At 43.3% G+C, this 16,545-nt stretch overlaps 3 protein-coding genes across 8 annotated transcripts in view; all 3 read right to left on the reverse strand.

Annotated features, from left to right (window-relative positions):
- Nucleotides 1–394: 394 nt before the first annotated feature.
- On the reverse strand, nucleotides 395–2,758 carry LOC110528818 (5'-AMP-activated protein kinase subunit gamma-1-like). Of its 4 annotated transcripts, none has more exons than XM_036983061.1 (4): nucleotides 2,604–2,758; nucleotides 2,240–2,350; nucleotides 1,492–1,585; nucleotides 395–626 (listed from the first exon to the last, which is right to left on the reverse strand). In XM_036983061.1, exons 1-4 carry the CDS (start codon nucleotides 2,625–2,627, stop codon nucleotides 604–606), a joined length of 252 nt encoding a protein of 83 aa, XP_036838956.1. In that variant the 5' UTR covers nucleotides 2,628–2,758; the 3' UTR covers nucleotides 395–603. The 4 variants fall into 4 exon arrangements, with proteins under 4 accessions (XP_036838956.1, XP_036838954.1, XP_036838955.1 ...); XM_036983059.1 differs by having other exon boundaries at nucleotides 1,394–1,585; nucleotides 2,604–2,757; XM_036983060.1 differs by having other exon boundaries at nucleotides 2,240–2,356; nucleotides 2,604–2,735.
- A 2,170-nt stretch (nucleotides 2,759–4,928) lies between these two features.
- Nucleotides 4,929–13,458, reverse strand: cnppd1 (cyclin Pas1/PHO80 domain containing 1). Its single transcript, XM_021608940.2, has 8 exons — nucleotides 13,241–13,458; nucleotides 12,656–12,758; nucleotides 12,478–12,559; nucleotides 12,270–12,390; nucleotides 11,459–11,587; nucleotides 9,110–9,171; nucleotides 8,366–8,483; nucleotides 4,929–7,593 (listed from the first exon to the last, which is right to left on the reverse strand). The coding sequence occupies exons 1-8, from the start codon at nucleotides 13,301–13,303 to the stop codon at nucleotides 6,940–6,942; spliced, it is 1,332 nt and encodes a 443-aa protein (XP_021464615.2). The 5' UTR covers nucleotides 13,304–13,458; the 3' UTR covers nucleotides 4,929–6,939.
- Nucleotides 13,459–13,597: 139 nt separating this feature from the next.
- Nucleotides 13,598–16,545, reverse strand: part of abcb6a (ATP-binding cassette, sub-family B (MDR/TAP), member 6a) — a 42,645-nt gene continuing 39,697 nt past the window's right edge. For all 3 annotated transcript variants that reach the window (XM_036983062.1, XM_036983063.1, XM_021608943.2), the window contains 3 exons: nucleotides 16,300–16,394; nucleotides 15,932–16,000; nucleotides 13,598–15,660 (listed from right to left, as the gene is read on the reverse strand). In XM_036983062.1, the coding sequence (XP_036838957.1) occupies nucleotides 15,546–15,660; nucleotides 15,932–16,000; nucleotides 16,300–16,394 (279 nt within the window). In that variant the 3' untranslated portion in view covers nucleotides 13,598–15,545. The remainder of the gene's footprint in view (nucleotides 15,661–15,931; nucleotides 16,001–16,299; nucleotides 16,395–16,545) is intronic.

A 16,545-nucleotide genomic window follows, 5' to 3' on the forward strand; every position in this document is an offset into this window, starting at 1 on the left:
CCCCGCCCATTTCTACTATCGCTCTTCTTCAAATGTGATTTTAAACTTAACCCCAACCACCCTGGCAATCTTATGCCTAACCTTAATTTAAGACCAAAACGAAAAATGTGTTTTTCATTCATTCTTACTATGCAGCCATTTTTTACTTTGTAGCTATGCTATCTAGTGGACACACAGTTTACTGGCTCAGCATGTCACGTGCTTCCTTGTTTACTGCCCTCTTGGTTTCTCGAAAACAATAGCTATTTACTGACATCTGCTGGATAAATTGGATACTGCTATCCACTGTTTCATAAAATACCATTTATATTTCTTTCTCCACTTCTTACCCCGAAAAGCTTACATAAAACAGTGAAATCCATTGTGCAAGTCCATTATAAAAAAACAAGTAAAATTGATTAGAACATGTTTAATAAAGCACAAATTCAGCGCAACACAAAGTAACACAAACTTACATCATCAATTTGATCAAATGCAACTAAGGACAATTGTGTTTTATTGAACTCAACTGATACAGTTGATTGTTACGGATTATGTTTCTCTCCACAGCAGTACGATGACATTTTGAAAACGGTCTCCCTTTTCATCCACTTCACATTGTTCTCAGTTTGATTTGCTTGAAATCTCTGGAAAAGAAAAAACAACAGTGGAGATGCAATATGATCAAAGATTGGAATGATTATAACCAAAGCATATGATTAAAAAAAGGTTGTGTGCATTATATGAGCATAAATGTAGATAATACGCTCCATACAGATCCTTGCCATAGACACAAACCAATCTGAGAGATGCAAATGTACAACACGGGCGCATCCCAAATGGCACCCTATTACCTATATATAGTGCACTACTGACCTGAGATAGACTTACTTTTCAACCTGAGCCCTATGGACAATGGTCAAAAGTAGTACACTACACTACACGGGATAGGGTGCCATTTGGCACACAGATCAAATTGGATATCATCAAATCTTTATGCAGATACATCACCACATTCCTCTAGTGCCATACTGTAACTTTAAGCTACAGCTAGTCCATAGAATGTCAACCACAAAGGCTTGGAATCTTCAAGATTCCACTCCTTCTGAACATCATTGGATTTATCCTGCGCACCCATGCATCAGGCAAGCAGGGAACGATAGGTCAGATCATCATCACCCTTTGTGTGTGTGTGCATGTGTGTGTGTGTGTGTGCATGTGTGTGTGTGTGCATGTGCGTGTGTGCCCACTTGCATGTTGGTGCTTCGGGGTTGATACGTGGCTGAAGCTCAGAGAAACAGGGGGCAATGTATAGCAGCAGCAGCTGTTGTGCGTGTGTGGGGGGGGGGGGGGGGGGGGGGGCAGTCAGTGAGCTGGGGGGATTGGGGAGAGGAGAGAAAAAGGGTGTACCTACCTGGGCCGGGGAGGTGGGGCTAGAGGCGGTGGAAGATGGAGGTAGGGCAAGAGGGCCTGACTCCCACAGGTGTTTTGAGGCTAAAAGGGTGTCATTACCTGCCGGGGTTAACACCACGGCCTGGAGCAGGTCGGAGAGAGAGATGATCCCCCTGCACACGTCCTCTTTGTCTACCAGGACCAGCCGATGGACCTGAGGGGAAAGGATGGGAACAGGATGAGGAGTTGAAGGGGGGGGGGGGAGGATGGAGAGAGCAATGGGGCAGGATGGGGGGTAAGACGGGGACAGGATGGAGAGAGGATGGAGGGCACGATTGGGAGAGGATGGGGACAGGATGAGGACAGTATGGGGAGAGGATGGATAGTGGATTGGGGCAGGATGGGGTAGAATGGGGAGAAAATTGGGGCAGAATGGGGAGAGGATGGGGCAGGATGGGAGTGTGTGGCGGAAAATGGTTGGCCGTGGTTACACAACAAGGGCGTACCGGTAGTTAAGTAGAGTAGAGCAGAGCAGTAAGAAACAGAGGGCTATAACCTATACAGTCTACAGTTAATACATTGAAATACATACAAATACTAGTGGCCTAATGTCACAAACCTTCATAACTCTATTTATATTTCATTGTGTGGGCTAATAGAGTGAAATGTTACAGCATGGCATAACCCATTACTTTCATGTATTTTTAAAACAAACTCATAGGTGGAGTGGAGAGGCAGGGCCACTGTGACAGAGGACATGACCTGGATCATACACGTTCAGCTAGTCCCTCCCTGTTGCAGCCTGTTTTCTTCCATTTGGTGCCTTATGGACACAACCCTGGGGGGAGGAGCAGAGTGGGACACTAACCTCAGCCTTAATGATGCGATCGATGACGGTCTCCGGGGGTCTCGTCAGGGAGGCACTTGACCACGCCCTCGACCGAAACAACCACTGTTCACGCATCTCTTGAAACGAGATCTCGACCAACAGAAAAATACACCAACAAGCTGAATCACTCCATAACACCTTGATAATAGTGCTCTAAAATCTGCTGGAATGAACCTTCGAGGGAAAAACACTCAGGATCAAGGTGAACTAAGCTCTAAACGAAAAACGCTGTTTTACAATCCAATATACTTTTTTACCCCAGCTTTATTCCTTGTAGTCCTACATGTTTCCGTCCTACACACACTTCTCAAACACAAATCCGGCCAACTGTTCCATGACCTACCTGCCATATAAGTATTCTCTCCATAAAAGAGTTGGGCACTACGCACCCAACAACAAAACGCTAGGTCCTGCTACACGCAGGCTCCTCTCCCCATGCCTATCCCACAAACCAGTTGGGTCTATATTAGGAGCAGGAGTCTCAAGTGGTATGCAGAGGGCCAAGGGGATGGGGGCGGGGGTGAGGGGAGAGGCGCAGGCAGAAGAGGGGTGGGTACATTCCTCTCTGACATATTCTGCATAGTTTCTGTGTGGATTTTGGGACGATTACAGTGTGTTGTTGATGTGGTTCCTGAGTTGTGTAAAACATTTTGCCAGGCATTGTAACTGATCTGATATTTTGCACAGAAGCACAGTGATGCTCAGGCAGACTTGGCATACTAGGACTACATGTCCGAGGCACAGCAGTCAAAATGACATGTTGTGTTGTGATATAGATATGTGCCGAAGTAGAATGCAATAGTGGTGCTGCAGTGTTTGGAAAGGCGTGCCATGACTCTGGTGATGGGTGCAACGATGTTGACTGTTTTGATTCAGCTGTAATGGCTTCCTGTTCCCATTGGCATTGTCTTGTTCATTATTTGCACAAGCTTGAGGACAGCAGCAATGAAAGGAAATGAGGTGAAGTACACTATGTTGCGCAAAGTTGTTGCTGGGAAAATTGCATTTTTATAGTGTTTCCTTGATTCCTCACATCCACTCTCCTTCTCAGAACACATTGGAGAAGATTGGGGCTCACGTTCACAAAGAGTCTCAGAGTAGGAGTGCTAATCTAGGATCAAGTTTAGCCTTTTAAAATCAAATCAAATCAAATCGTCTGTCACATGCACCGAATACAACCTTAAAGTGAAAGGGTTACTTACCAAGCCCTTAACCAACCAATGCTTTAAGAAGTTTAAGAAAATTAAGTGTTAGGTAAAAAAATAGAAAATAAAAGTAACAAATAATTAAACCGCAGCAGTAAAATAACAATAGAGAGGCTATATAAAAGGGGTGCCGGTACAGAGTCAATGTGCGGGGACACCGGTTAGTCGAGCAAATTGAGGTAATATGTATGACTTAAAGTGACTATGCATAGATAATAAACAGAGAGTAGCAGCAGCATAAGAGGGGTCTGGGTAGCCATTTGATTAGCTGTTCAGGAGTCTTATGGCTTGGGGGTAGAAGCTGTTTAGAAGCCTTTTCTACCTAGAGTTGGCTCTCCGGTACCACTTGCCCTGTGGTAGCGAGGAGAACAGTCTATGACTTAGGTGACTGGAGTCTTTGACAATTTTTAGGGCCTTCCTCCAACACCGCCTGGTATAGAGGTCCTGGATGGCAGGAAGCTTGGCCCCAGTGATGTACTAGGCTGTACGCACTACCCTCTGTAGTGCCTTGCGGTCAGAGGCCGAGCAGTTACCATACCTGGCAGTGATGCAACCAGTTAGGATGCTCTCGATGGTGCAGCTGTAGAACCTTTTGAGGATCTGAGGACCCATGCCGAATCTTTTCAGTCTCCTGAGAGGGCTTTATCGTGCCCTCTTCACAACTGTCTTGGTGTGTTTGGACCAGTTTGGACAACTTGGACAGTTTGTTGGTGATGTGGACACCAAGGAACTTGAAGCTCTCAACCTGCTCCACTACAGCCCCGATGATGAGAATGGGGTCGTGCTCGGTCCATGCAGTCGTGAGTGAACAGGGAGTAGAGGGGATTGAGCACGCACCCAAGTGGCCCCTGTTTTGAGGATCAGCGTGACAGATGTGTTGTTATCTACCTTTACCACCTGGGGGCGTCCCGTCAGGAAGTCCAGGATCCAGTTGCAGAGGGAGGTGTTTAGTCCCAGGGTCCTTAGCATTTAGATGACAATAAGAGGTGAAACCTGATCCTTGATTAGCAGTCCTTCTCTGAATTGCTTTGTGAATACAGCCCACAGGGTAGGAACCCCATATATTCTGCTCCACTGCATTTTTGAGGAGACGAAGATGTGACAAATGAAAGAAATACAATTGAGATTCCAAAGATGATGGCTTAGGTGATAGTGCCTTAGCCTGGTCCCAGATCTATTTGTGCAGTTTTGACAAAGACTGTGTGAATTGGTAAGACAGCCCAAACAAATCTGTGACCAGGTTAATGTCGCCTTGCTTGACACCACACATGCAGATCAGCGCCTTTGCAGTTCCCTAGATGAGCTCAAATGGCATATTGCTTTCTAGGGTGTGTGTGTGTGTGCGTGCCAAGACTGAGCTATTCATCTCACAATGTTGACAACTCACATTACATACTGTCTGTCAAAGTGGACCACGTGGACAGCGATACAGACATAAATGACAAATGAAAACCAATCCTTTTAAAGGGTCAAACATTTTATTACAGATTTCTACACATTGAATGTTTTGTACATGGTTTACAAAATTCAAGGATTTCATGCTTCAAAATCTCAGTCCGATTTGAAAAAGGTTTTATTTAGAAACGTGTCAATGTAAAACCAAGTCAAATGTTCAAATAATCATAAATTCCCTAGCAAGAAACTATCTTGAGTAGAAAAATATGAGAAGTGCTAACTGTTTTTCCAGGATGAGATACATAGAAGCAGTATGACTTAGAATTTACATCCCCATTCAAGAATGGATATCCCCATTCGAGGAATTCTATTTCTATGCAGAAAGAAGACATTCTCCATTTTTGAGCAGGAAGAGAAGACAAAATGGTGTATGAGTGACTTTGTTGGTCAGGTCTCCCCGACCAAAAAATGGGTATGTTAAAGAGGGATACTAATTAATTGCAAAAATTGAAAAACAGATCTTAAAAAAATAATAATAATGTTTTAATGAAAAGTTGTGTTTTGCACAATACAACTCACCCATATGAGGATGTTAGGTTTCCATGAAAAGGTTATTGGATGAAAATTGCAATCATTAGATACATTTCCAAAACAATCATGTTTGATGTCAGGCGCCGTCGTATTCAAAACGCTTATTTAAAAAAAATAAACAATGGCAAACAGTAAACTGGTTATGACCTATTTCAGTTGCGTGGCATTCTGTTGGAAAAACATGACATCAGAGAGAGCCACTGCATTCTGTTGGAAAAACATGACATCAGAGAGAGCCACTGCATTCTGTCATGGTAAAATAAATAGTTACTTGAAAAAAAAACTACTAAAAAGGCTACACTCTCAGAGTTGCATCTCACCCAGTGCTATCAGAGTTCAGGGTCATGTTCAGAAACAAATGTTTGTTTACTGTTGCAAAGCGGTCTAAAGCATTTCGCTACGATGTGCCCTAATGAACAAGACTTGAGGGGCAGCCATACTGAGATATGAATTTAATGTTTTTTTAATAATAATAATAATAAAAATAAATGAATCTCTACTGTTGTTCAGTGCAGGGACCAGTATCCATCTGTGGCTTTGCTGGTCTAGTTATTATTAACAAACCCCCCAAAAAGCATAAATATGTTAACATTTTAAAAATAACTGCAGTAACTGAGAAAAATAATGACCCAAAGACTCCATGGCAAATGAAATGTAGGCAAGCTAGTTGTCTCTAGCTTGAGTGCAAGTCTGTTTGTGCCATCAATCCAACTCCTTGTCATGCAATGTTTGGCTTGACAAGGAGAGCAAGAGTTGGCAAGAGCACAAAAAGATCTGGCACCAGGCTAAATTGACTCCCTTCTTAAAGCACTACAGTACTGACTTAGAAGGCAGCCTTGCTTTTGTGGAGACAACTTACTTTCTCAACATTCTCAAATGGCTATGATGTCACATCAAAACTGAACTCTTCCATCTAACAACATGACTTAGCCCAACCCCCACAATCCCCCCATTTTCAAACATAGGTAAAGTGTAGGTAGCCTGGGTACCAGTCTGTTTGTTCCATCATTCCACAAACAAATCTGGTACCCAGGCTAAAGATTAGGTAGTAACAAACACTGTGCGAGTATGGTAGCCATGCTTAGACATATTTGTGTATTTTTAAACCAAACATGAAATATTAGTTTGCCATGTACACACCTTCTAGAAACACCTATTGAAAAGCTGCGTGATCCAACCTTTGAAAAATATACATTGGAAAAGATAAGTGCCTGAGCACAGAACTCAAATCTCACGCTGTTATGAGTTCATCTTACTTATTTACACCAATTCAGCTGGCAAACCACTGTACAAAATGTGCTACTCACCTTTAGGGGCCCCTTATCTCAAATTTAGACAGTATATGCAAAAAAAAAGCACATACAAAACAAAAATTCACTTTCCTTTCACTGCAACGGATGCATTCTGAAAAACCAGCTGGTTTCATTTGGAGTCCGGCGTCATCGTCATTGAAGGGTAACGATAGTGGCTTGTTTTGTCCGTCTGCGTCTAGCTGGGCATGAGGAGAGATGGGGCTTTCTCGATGGGCAGCATGAACTGTGGGCAGCAGGGTCCGACACGGAGCGGCGCCATGCCAGTCAGACGGGAGTCCAGGAGCATCGGGGCGGCTCCGTAGAGGAGGGGGGCAGGGGCCAGCCACGGTGCTGCCGGGTGACCAGGGTGTCCAGGCTCTAGTAGCGGAGCAGAGGTGTTCTGTGGGCCGCACTGGATGGAGCCAGGAGGGAGGCTCCCCACTGTAACCTGGCAGCCGGGGCAGTGCAGAGAGGAGGCGGACAAGGCTGGTTCAGTGTCGGGCTGGGGGTGTGGGTCAGTGTGGCTTAGCGAAGTGAGGATAGAGCCCCATAGACACAGTATAGAGGTCTGGGAGGAGGTTGGCGAGCCGTGGTTGTGGTCGTCGTGGGTGTGCAGAGTGCCAGGCCGGCGGTTGTGACTGTCGTTGCCCAAGACGCAGCAGCGAGGGAGGTCGGATGCTGGACTGGTGGTCTCCGGGACTGGGAGCAGGCCTAGTGGTGGTGGAGAGAGGCTGGAGCTCAGCAGGGGGACTTGGCGGACTGGGGCCAGGGGCTGGCTGCTCCTGGGGAGGCTGGTGGCGATAAGGCCCGCAACACTGGTCAGATACACCAGCCCCAGCATGCAGGTCACCTGGAGAGAGGTGAGGACGTGGATTTAGTAGATTTCTTTCATTATGTTTTTCCTTTCCCCCCCAAACTGACTACTTTCAAAAGTGTTGCTTCTTTCAATCAACACATAGTTTACGTGGGTTTCTGCAATTTGCAGTTTCGGAAATTGATGCGATGGAAATGTTATACTTGTGCTTTTCTTATAACTAATTTCTGTGTTCTGTTCATGTGCGGTTCTAATAACCAATTTCCTCACTTATCAGTATCTACAATTTGTCAGTAGGCCCAAACCTTGTTTTGAAAACGAAAGATATTTCAGTTTCAAGGTCCCAGCTTAGAGAGAAGAAGCCTTGCGAGGTATTGGTCACATGTATGACCCAGTATTGAATTACTTATGCAAATATAAGTTGTCTGTGTATAGCTGTATATAAGACAACTGCTGAGACTGCCTCAGCAGAGCTTCTGACAGATGTTCACTATGGTGCATTAAGTTTGATGGAAACTCTCCAGCACGCTGACAATAAACAATGATTCATTTAAGATTGAATTTGAGTGTCCCTGTAAGTATTTCCATGACATTGACATGTTACTTTCAGGTGTGTTTTTGAGACTAGCGTCGTGTCCATTCGGCACAAAACAGGGAAAAAAAAAAAAACATACTACCTGAACGTGTCAAATAAGAAATGCTATTTTCTAGTTCAAAATGTTCTGCTACAGTGTGCCCATACTGAGCATGACCCACAACTCAGTCCTTCAGTGCACCCCACTGCCCCTGCCCTCTGACCCTTCCTCACCTTGGCAAAGTGCAGGTAGATGGCCGTCAGTGCCTGTCGCCACGCCGCCTGCTCCAGCAGCACACAGAGGTCGGTGTAGGTGAACCAGCCTCGCTTCATCCCCTGCTTCTCTGCAATACTGGAGTCACAACAGGCCTGAGTTAATACACACTCTATGCAAACACAGAGAGAGAGAGATGGACGTAGAACAGAGCCTGGCAAACAAATGACTACGCGCATGTGACACACACAACCAACCCTTTGTTTGAACTAGCAGCTAGCTCTGTATCAGATCTACAGTCCCTATGCCAGGCAAATTACCACAACAACTTGACACTACTAATTTAGCTCTTCTCTGAAAAAATCATGGGGCTTACGAAAATAGAAGTCTCTATGACATTCCTAACCCTTCATAGCTTCTTGTGTTTCTAATGCATTAGAAGTCACACACCCACCCTGACACACAGGCCAATTTGTTTGTTTTTTACCAGAAGCCCAAACAAATAAAATATTTGACTAAAACAATCATTTCAAATCTGGCATACATTTGTATCTCTATTATGCATAGGAATAATTTTGGAACAGTTACAGAATTAAAAACGCATGGAAATATTTTGCTGGTGTTTTTACATTATTTTATGTTCAACAACAAACTTAGGTGGCCAAATAAAATCACCCACGGGCCAAATTCGGCCCGCAGGGCGACAGTTGGGGAAACCTGCACTAGCATGAAAAACTATCTATGTGAAAACAAGAACCACAAACCTGGTTTCGAGTTGATTCAGTATGCCAAAGTAGTCCCCGGGCTCAGTGAAGAGGCTCCACTCCTGAAACACAGAAGTGAGAGCAGCTATCAGATTGTAAATTATGGCCATACAAATACAGTACAATGGGATTTAAAAATGAGTAATGCGCGGGTTGACACAAACTACAGTCCCTGTGGTTATAACAGCAGGCGGGTCTAGGGTCATGAAATATTGTGTGGATGACAGGGGGAGGGGGGGGGGGGGATGCGCAGCTTGCGCAGAGAAGCACGAGAGCGAACTTCACTCAACTTTCCAGAGTTTTACCCCTTAGTTTTACCCATTAGTTAATTTGAAGAGTTTGGACACGCCTACTCATTCAAAAGGTTTTTGTGTTTTGTTTATTTGTACCATTTTTGACATTGTAGAATAATAGCGAAGACATCAAAACACCACATGTAGAAACCAAAAAGTGTTAAACAAATCTAAATATATTCTATATTTGAGACTCTTCAAAGTAGCCACCCTTTGCCTTGACAGCTTTGCGCACTCTTGGCATTCTCTCAACCAGCTTCATGAGGAATGCTTTTCCAACAGTCTTGAAGGACTTCCTACATATTGTATGCTGAATACTTGTTGGCTGCTTTTCCGTCACTGTGGTCCAACTCAACCGAAACCATCTCAAATTGGGTTGATGTCAGGGGATTGTGGAGGCCAGGTCATCTGATGCAGCACTCTCCGTTCTTTGTCAAATAGTCCTTACACAGCCTGGAGGTGTGTTGGGCAATTGTCCTGTTGAAAAACAAATGATAGTCCCACTAAGCGCAAACCAGATGGGATTGCTGCAGAATGCTGTGGTAGCCATGCTGGTCAAGTGTGCCTTGAATTCTAAATAAATCACTGAGTGTCACCAGCAATGCACCTCCACACCTAAATGCTTCACGGTGGGATTCACACATGCAGAGATCATCCGTTCACCTACTCTGCTTCTCACAAAGACACAGTTTGAACTCATCAGAACAAAGGACAGATTTCCACCGGTCTAATGTCAATTGCTCGTGTTTCTTGGCCCTCTTCATATTGGTGTCCTTTAGTAGTGGTTTCTTTGCAGCAATTTGACCATGAAGGTCAAATTGAACTCTGAACAGCTGATGTTGAGATGTGTCTGTTACTCTAACTCTAATGAACTTCTCCAGCAGAGGTAACTCTGGGTCTTCCTTTCTTGTGGTGGTCCTCATGAGAGCCAGTTTCATCATAGAGCTTGATGGTTTTTTGAACTGCACTTGAAGAAACTTTCAAAGTTACACCCCCCTGGATACACCCCAATCGTAAAATGCTTTTGGGAAGGGGCCAGGCAGAAAAAGTGACAATGTCAAGTTAAATTCAATAAGAGAAAAGCTACAAAATGGAGAGTTGAAAATAAAGAATAGAAAGAAAAGTAATGGAAAAGATTTGGTGAAGTGGTAAAAGAGGATGATAGTTATGTTATGCTATGTTATGCGTGATGATTGGGAGGCGCTATACTTCAAATATGGCACTTCAAGGGAACTGTAGCCTACTGTTCAGATGGGTTAAATGGAAACTGAAATCTGGACACTGACTTTAGGTTTATAACCTCTCACACAGCCGTAATATTAACTCCAGCAGAATTGAGCATTTCTTGCAATAAAATGATACACCAAATGTAGGAAACATTTTGACTCGAAAAGGATGAGAGAAATATGATTTCTTTCTTTCAGCATCTTGAGAGAAAGTGAATGAGCAGTTAGCACCTCTACAGACGATATCTATCTTTATCAGCTTCATAAAAGCTGATAGTATTTCAACCACATTAAATATGCACCCAAGCCGAACTGACATTTTTTCAGAAACCCGTTGGGTCATTTTCACAGCTTCCTACTTCCTTACAACCAGTCAGTCACACTGATGCTATTTGGAAATTTACACAGAAAATATTTGAACATGAATATTCCTGAACGTCTTTGCTCCATTAAAGAAGCAGAGACAACAGAACATTTTTACCAATGTCAACTAATTTGAAGCATTCCTTCTATCGATTTATGACATTATTCTGGTGAGCAAGGGTTTATTTAGTCTTCTAGGGAAACAATGACAGAAGAGAAGCTGCATGTATCTAATTATAGACAAGATGGCTAAAAAAAAGCCTACCAAAATGTCAGAATTTTTTTAGCAGAAACATATCTAAAATCAGGCAAAAAAATAAAAATCCTGCACCTTCTGTCAAAAAAGTGTTCTGCCAGGGGGGGGAAACTAACGGTTGATCCACGCACCACTATTAAATATATGGCTCTGAGTAGGACCACACGTTTCTGGGCCTGTGGTGTAGTATGTAATACTACGTATAACTTACAATGGCGTCGAGGAAATTCATCTCCAGAGTGTTGACAGTCTGGACGTCCAGTTTCCCAGCAGCCCCCCACTCGTCGTTGAACACCTCCTCGTCCTCCCCTTCGTCGTACAAATACTTGCTGGCAACCATCTGGAGGAAAGGCGACACAGGATTAGGAGGTTAAGATCAGTCCATATGTCATAGAAAGCAAGTTGTGTTTGCAGCCATCTCCTCACACATACTACACAGGAGGTTCCATCTGATTAATTCTATTTACTTGTTATTTTTTGACTGATGTACTGCATTGTTGAAGCTATCGCATAAGCATTTTGCTGCATCTTCTGTACCTGCTATAAACTGAGCGTGACGAGTAAAATGTGATTTGATAACATGACAGGATGCTTTCCCAGACACACTCTTACGTCTACCCCTGGTCTAAAAACACATTGCGGGTGGCTGCGGGAAATTCTAAATTGAACAAGAATTGGGTGTAGTATATGGGTCTGGGCCCTACATGCCCAGCAATTACAGAGACCCATGTTCATAACAAGCTGTACTGTGCCCATCACATGCATAGCCATGGCCTAATTCTGGTGAGAGGACCTAATACTTATCACATGGGCTAAATAGCCTTTGCCTAATTCTGGCGGGACAACCGGTGAGTCACAAATGGCACCCATTCCAATTAATCAAAAAAAAATGTGTCACATGCTTTCGTAAACAACAGGTGTAGACAAACAGTGAAATGCAGATCTTGGGTCTGGTCATAAGCAATACACTACAAAGGGAATAGGGTGCCATTTCAGACGCATCCAACCTTTGGCCCACATACCATGGAGATAAGGAAGAGGTCCGAGGAGGAGATCTTTTGCAGGTATTCGGGGTTCCTGTGTCGTAGCCTTTCGATGTAGACCAGGGCCAACATCATGGCACATGGAGAGATGCACGCCTCCCTGAAAAACAGACCACCTACATTAAGTTATGGAGACCATTACACGCCCAGAAAGGATAACAAGTGTCAACACTGACTGATAACATACCTCGCGACATGAGCAGCATATTTCTTGTGTAGTTTTCGAATTGGGCTCGGGGCAGATTTCTGAAGGAGTTCCACAGCAATATCTAGAAATCATTTTCCGAACATAAGAATCAAATCAATCAAATTCACAACACAGTCACACGCGGACAGGACATAACCTAACAGACAGAATAGCTAACCTGTAACAGGACAGGAAAGGGAATCTGGAGAGCCGTCTTGCTCCAGGCTATAGTACAATCGCTTCCGCACTCTCTCTGACAGTTTCTGATGTCCAGGAAGAAACTGTGAAGGCAGATCAGAGAGCAAAGTAAATCATTGAGCGAAGGGCCGACATGACAAAAACGAACCTGAAATAACGCCAACTTTACACAACCAAGTCATGTCAACACGGTTCGCAATCCCACAAATGGCCTCTTATAGTCGGTTATCCTATTGTGTTTGCTGGCTACCGTTCTACGAGGTTAACGTTCGCTTCAACTTCACGAGTTGTCACCTAAATCCAGAACAGCCACGATCACATGTAGCTAACCAGGCTGGTTAGCTTCGTTAAACGCGTGAGCTAGTACAATACTGTCCAGTAAGCGTTAACCTTGCCGTGTTTTGATGTTAAATTATAAGGCATACAACACGTTTTGTTTAACCTGGTATGCATATTTAAAATGCGATTATTACCAAATAGGTCACATCAGCCCGTTTGCGGTCATATTTAACCACCTAAACTAGCCAACTCAGCTAGCGTCACTCACCATGATAGGCTAACTTACCGTAAACTCCTGAAAGTCAGAAAACTGAAATGTTCGTTCACTAAACAATTCGTCGAAATCCATGCTGGTCTATCCAACATTAGCCAAATAGTAGAAATAGAAAACTCGAGCTGGGGGAGAAAAAAAAAATATATATATATATAAAACGGCGCCTGGTATTACTCAGGCTAGCTACCTAGCACAACAGTAACCCCCGTTGTGACGTCTGACAAGCCCGCTTATAAAACCAATCAGCAGCTGAGAGGGAGGGAGGGAACAGTTTTGAGAACAGTTATGCAACGTACTGTATGGATACAAAATGTCTCATAATATAAAAGCTATCAATATGGTAAATTAGCAAAAACAGAGCCCACTTTGTCATTATACATATTTAATTGTACCATTTATTAACATATATACAAAGAAAAAACAAACCATTGATGTATTTGACTTACAGGCATGGACAGATGCCACACACACACACACACATTGTCACTCTTCCAAAGGCAAAGATCACACTACAGACAAACTATGCCCCCAAATCACATTTCAAAAAAGTTTGACATTGTGTCAAAGAAGTTAATATCTTTACAAACACTTCTGGAAGGCACAAATGGAACGGCATCAAACACATGTATTTGATACCATTCCACCTATCCGCTCCAGCCATTGCCACAAGCCCGTTCTCCCCAATGAAGGTGCCACCAACCAACCTCCTGTGGTGTCAATGTCACTCATGTCACAGATAACATTTCAAATTCATGGTGCATTAGTGTAAATAATTTGACTGCACCAGTTTGCGCACATTGTACACCTACAAATGTTTGACTGCTGTAGTGGTGGAGCAATTATTTTAGCATAACAACTCTAGCTCTTTGGTATTACTTCTGCAGTCACAAATGCTCAAATGCATTTGGGATTCATCTATTTATTTCACAGTCTGCAATAACTTTTCATGATGTAAAGTCTGCTGTGCACTATATGGATGGTAAGTATGTCCATTTTCACGTCCCCTTGATTAATGCAGACAGTTTCCAATTCAACCCCAAACCCGTAACCCTAGGAGACTTAACATAGATTTAAAGTCCCCATTCTCTATCAAATAAACTAAAGTTCAGCTAAATGGCTTAGATCTTCCCTTATGGCCCTTTTTAAAATCAATTAAACAGAATTTGACAATGAATAAATGGAGTGTGATTATTATCAACAGATACTGACAAACTCCACACTGCCTTGGGAATGCAAGGCATAGATATTTACAAATTCAAACAGACTAATTTCTTCCATTAAAATAAAGATACACTTGACAGTAGTTCTGTACTCAAAACGGGTAGCAGCATACAGGCTTGAGGATTGGGTTCATTCATAGATAAAGGTTTGCTTTTCCGCTACTAATTTTGTCAATTCTATCGATTCTGTTCTCTTTAATATACTGCCAGTAGTTCTTATTGATCACCATTGGTGACAATTCAAAGTTTTACATGTATCAGTCAACACCTTGACTGTACTGTACATGACAATGCCCAAGTCTGATTGGAGTAAAATTGATGCAGCTCTAAAAATCTCATTTACAATGAACCTGTTCAATAAGATCTGCTGTAAATACAACAAATTCACTTCTCAACCCCTAAACATTAGTCAACCATTTAAAGTGTCGTGAGACTGTGCCAAACTGCCGATACCTGCGCTTAAGGTATTCGTCTACTTTGGACTTGCTGCCGCTTCTGTGGACGGCTGCAATCAAACGACTTCAGACAGCAAGAAGACGGATTATACTGAATCAGTCCGCACTAATCACTCCTGCACAGACGCACGTAACATAACTGGTACAGTAGTGTTTTTCAACAGACTGTGGGATGAGACAACAGCCACAGATCATTTGGAGAAATCATGATTTTGCAGGTGTTTGCATCGTTCAAATTTTGGAAGGGGAGGGAACATTTGGCTTCTAAACGTGCCCGTAACTTGCAGAAAGGGGGGGGGGGGACTACTTAATAAAAAAAATCTGTTAATTAACCTAATGAACACGATCCTGAATACACTTAAAAACAACTGGCCTGAGGCATTCACGGTACAAACATTTTGATTGAATGATCAAACATAAAATACCCAATAAATATGTGCTTAAAACTTTACTCATAACAGAATTAACCTCGATGGACGGATACCCTAAAAAATACAAAACAGCCTTTTGAGGTATCTAATCTTCTCCCTGCGTCCCTCTTTGTCCTCCTCTGTCTCCTCACAATGTCTACATATTCTTAACCTCTCACTCAAGACTCAGTGGCTCCTGTGGCCTGCAGTGACTGATGGGGGCTGTAGTTTCTCAAGACTTCCTGTCTTTGGCTTCGGTGTCAGAGGCTGAGTCGGAGTCCTGTGCCTGTTGCTGCTTCATCCACATGTCACAGTACAACCCTTCCTTAGCTAGCAGCTCATCATGCCTGGGAGGAAGAAAGTAGAGAATATGTAGTTACAATGGGGACACACAATCACCATTACCATCATCAAGTACAATGTCAAGATGTTCCCACTATATGGTGTTGAGAATATGACTATTGTGTGAGCATCCAACATTGGCCTGTCCCATTTTTGGCATTTACATACATTCTTCAGATGTTTGTTTCTTGAAGAGCATAAAACAATATTTTGATTGGAATAGGCTTGTGGAGTGTGCAGCAATCGAACAAACACTCTTTCAACCATTCAACTCACCGTCCTCGCTCTGCTATCTGACCATCACTTAGTACAAGAATCTGGTTGGCACCGATGATGGTCGACAACCTGAAGACAGACAATTCACAATCTGACTACAGACCGGACAGATCCAAACCATACAAACTCAGCATTAGAGGGGGGGAAATGTGTGTGTCCTAATCACAGGAGGTTGTTGGCACCTTAATTGAGGAGGACAGGCTCGTGGTAATGGCTGGAGTGGAATGGTATCCAACACATCATGACGCAATTCCATTCGCTCCGTTCTAGCCATTATTATGAGCCGTCCTCCCCTCAGCCTCCACTGATCATACTGTATGGGTTCCCTCTATACATGCATCTTGTTCCAACTGAGAGCCATTGCATACCTGTGAGCCACGACGATGGTGGTCCGATTGGAGCACACTTTGGTGAGCGATGCCTGAATGTTGCGCTCCGTCTGTGTGTCGAGAGCAGATGTGGCCTGTGCAGAGGGAAAACTTTACGAGATAAGTAACATATTCGAGTTCGGTGAACTCGTATTAATCCACTGTAACACAATACGAAAGGGGATCAGTGGTGTGGGGGCAAACATTGTCCCTCTTCAAATATGTTAAGAATGCATCTTTGCTTCT

The sequence above is a fragment of the Oncorhynchus mykiss genome, chromosome 7 (genome assembly GCF_013265735.2).
Source record: "Oncorhynchus mykiss isolate Arlee chromosome 7, USDA_OmykA_1.1, whole genome shotgun sequence".
Classification (NCBI taxonomy): Eukaryota; Metazoa; Chordata; class Actinopteri; order Salmoniformes; family Salmonidae; genus Oncorhynchus; species Oncorhynchus mykiss.

Coding starts and splice junctions, on each gene's coding strand:
- LOC110528818 (XM_036983058.1), bottom strand. CDS start 2,627: ATGGAGAGAATACTTATATGGCAG. Junction 2,357..2,603: donor AGAGAATACTTATATGGCAG/GTAGGTCATGGA, acceptor ATTTTTCTGTTG/GTCGAGATCTCGTTTCAAGA. Junction 627..1,393: donor GCCCCACCTCCCCGGCCCAG/GTAGGTACACCC, acceptor TTTCTTTTCCAG/AGATTTCAAGCAAATCAAAC.
- cnppd1 (XM_021608940.2), bottom strand. CDS start 13,303: ATGGATTTCGACGAATTGTTTAGTGAACGAACATTTCAGTTTTCTGAC. Junction 12,391..12,477: donor TATGCTGCTCATGTCGCGAG/GTATGTTATCAG, acceptor TCTGTTTTTCAG/GGAGGCGTGCATCTCTCCAT. Junction 11,588..12,269: donor ACCTCTTCCTTATCTCCATG/GTATGTGGGCCA, acceptor CCTTTCCTCCAG/ATGGTTGCCAGCAAGTATTT.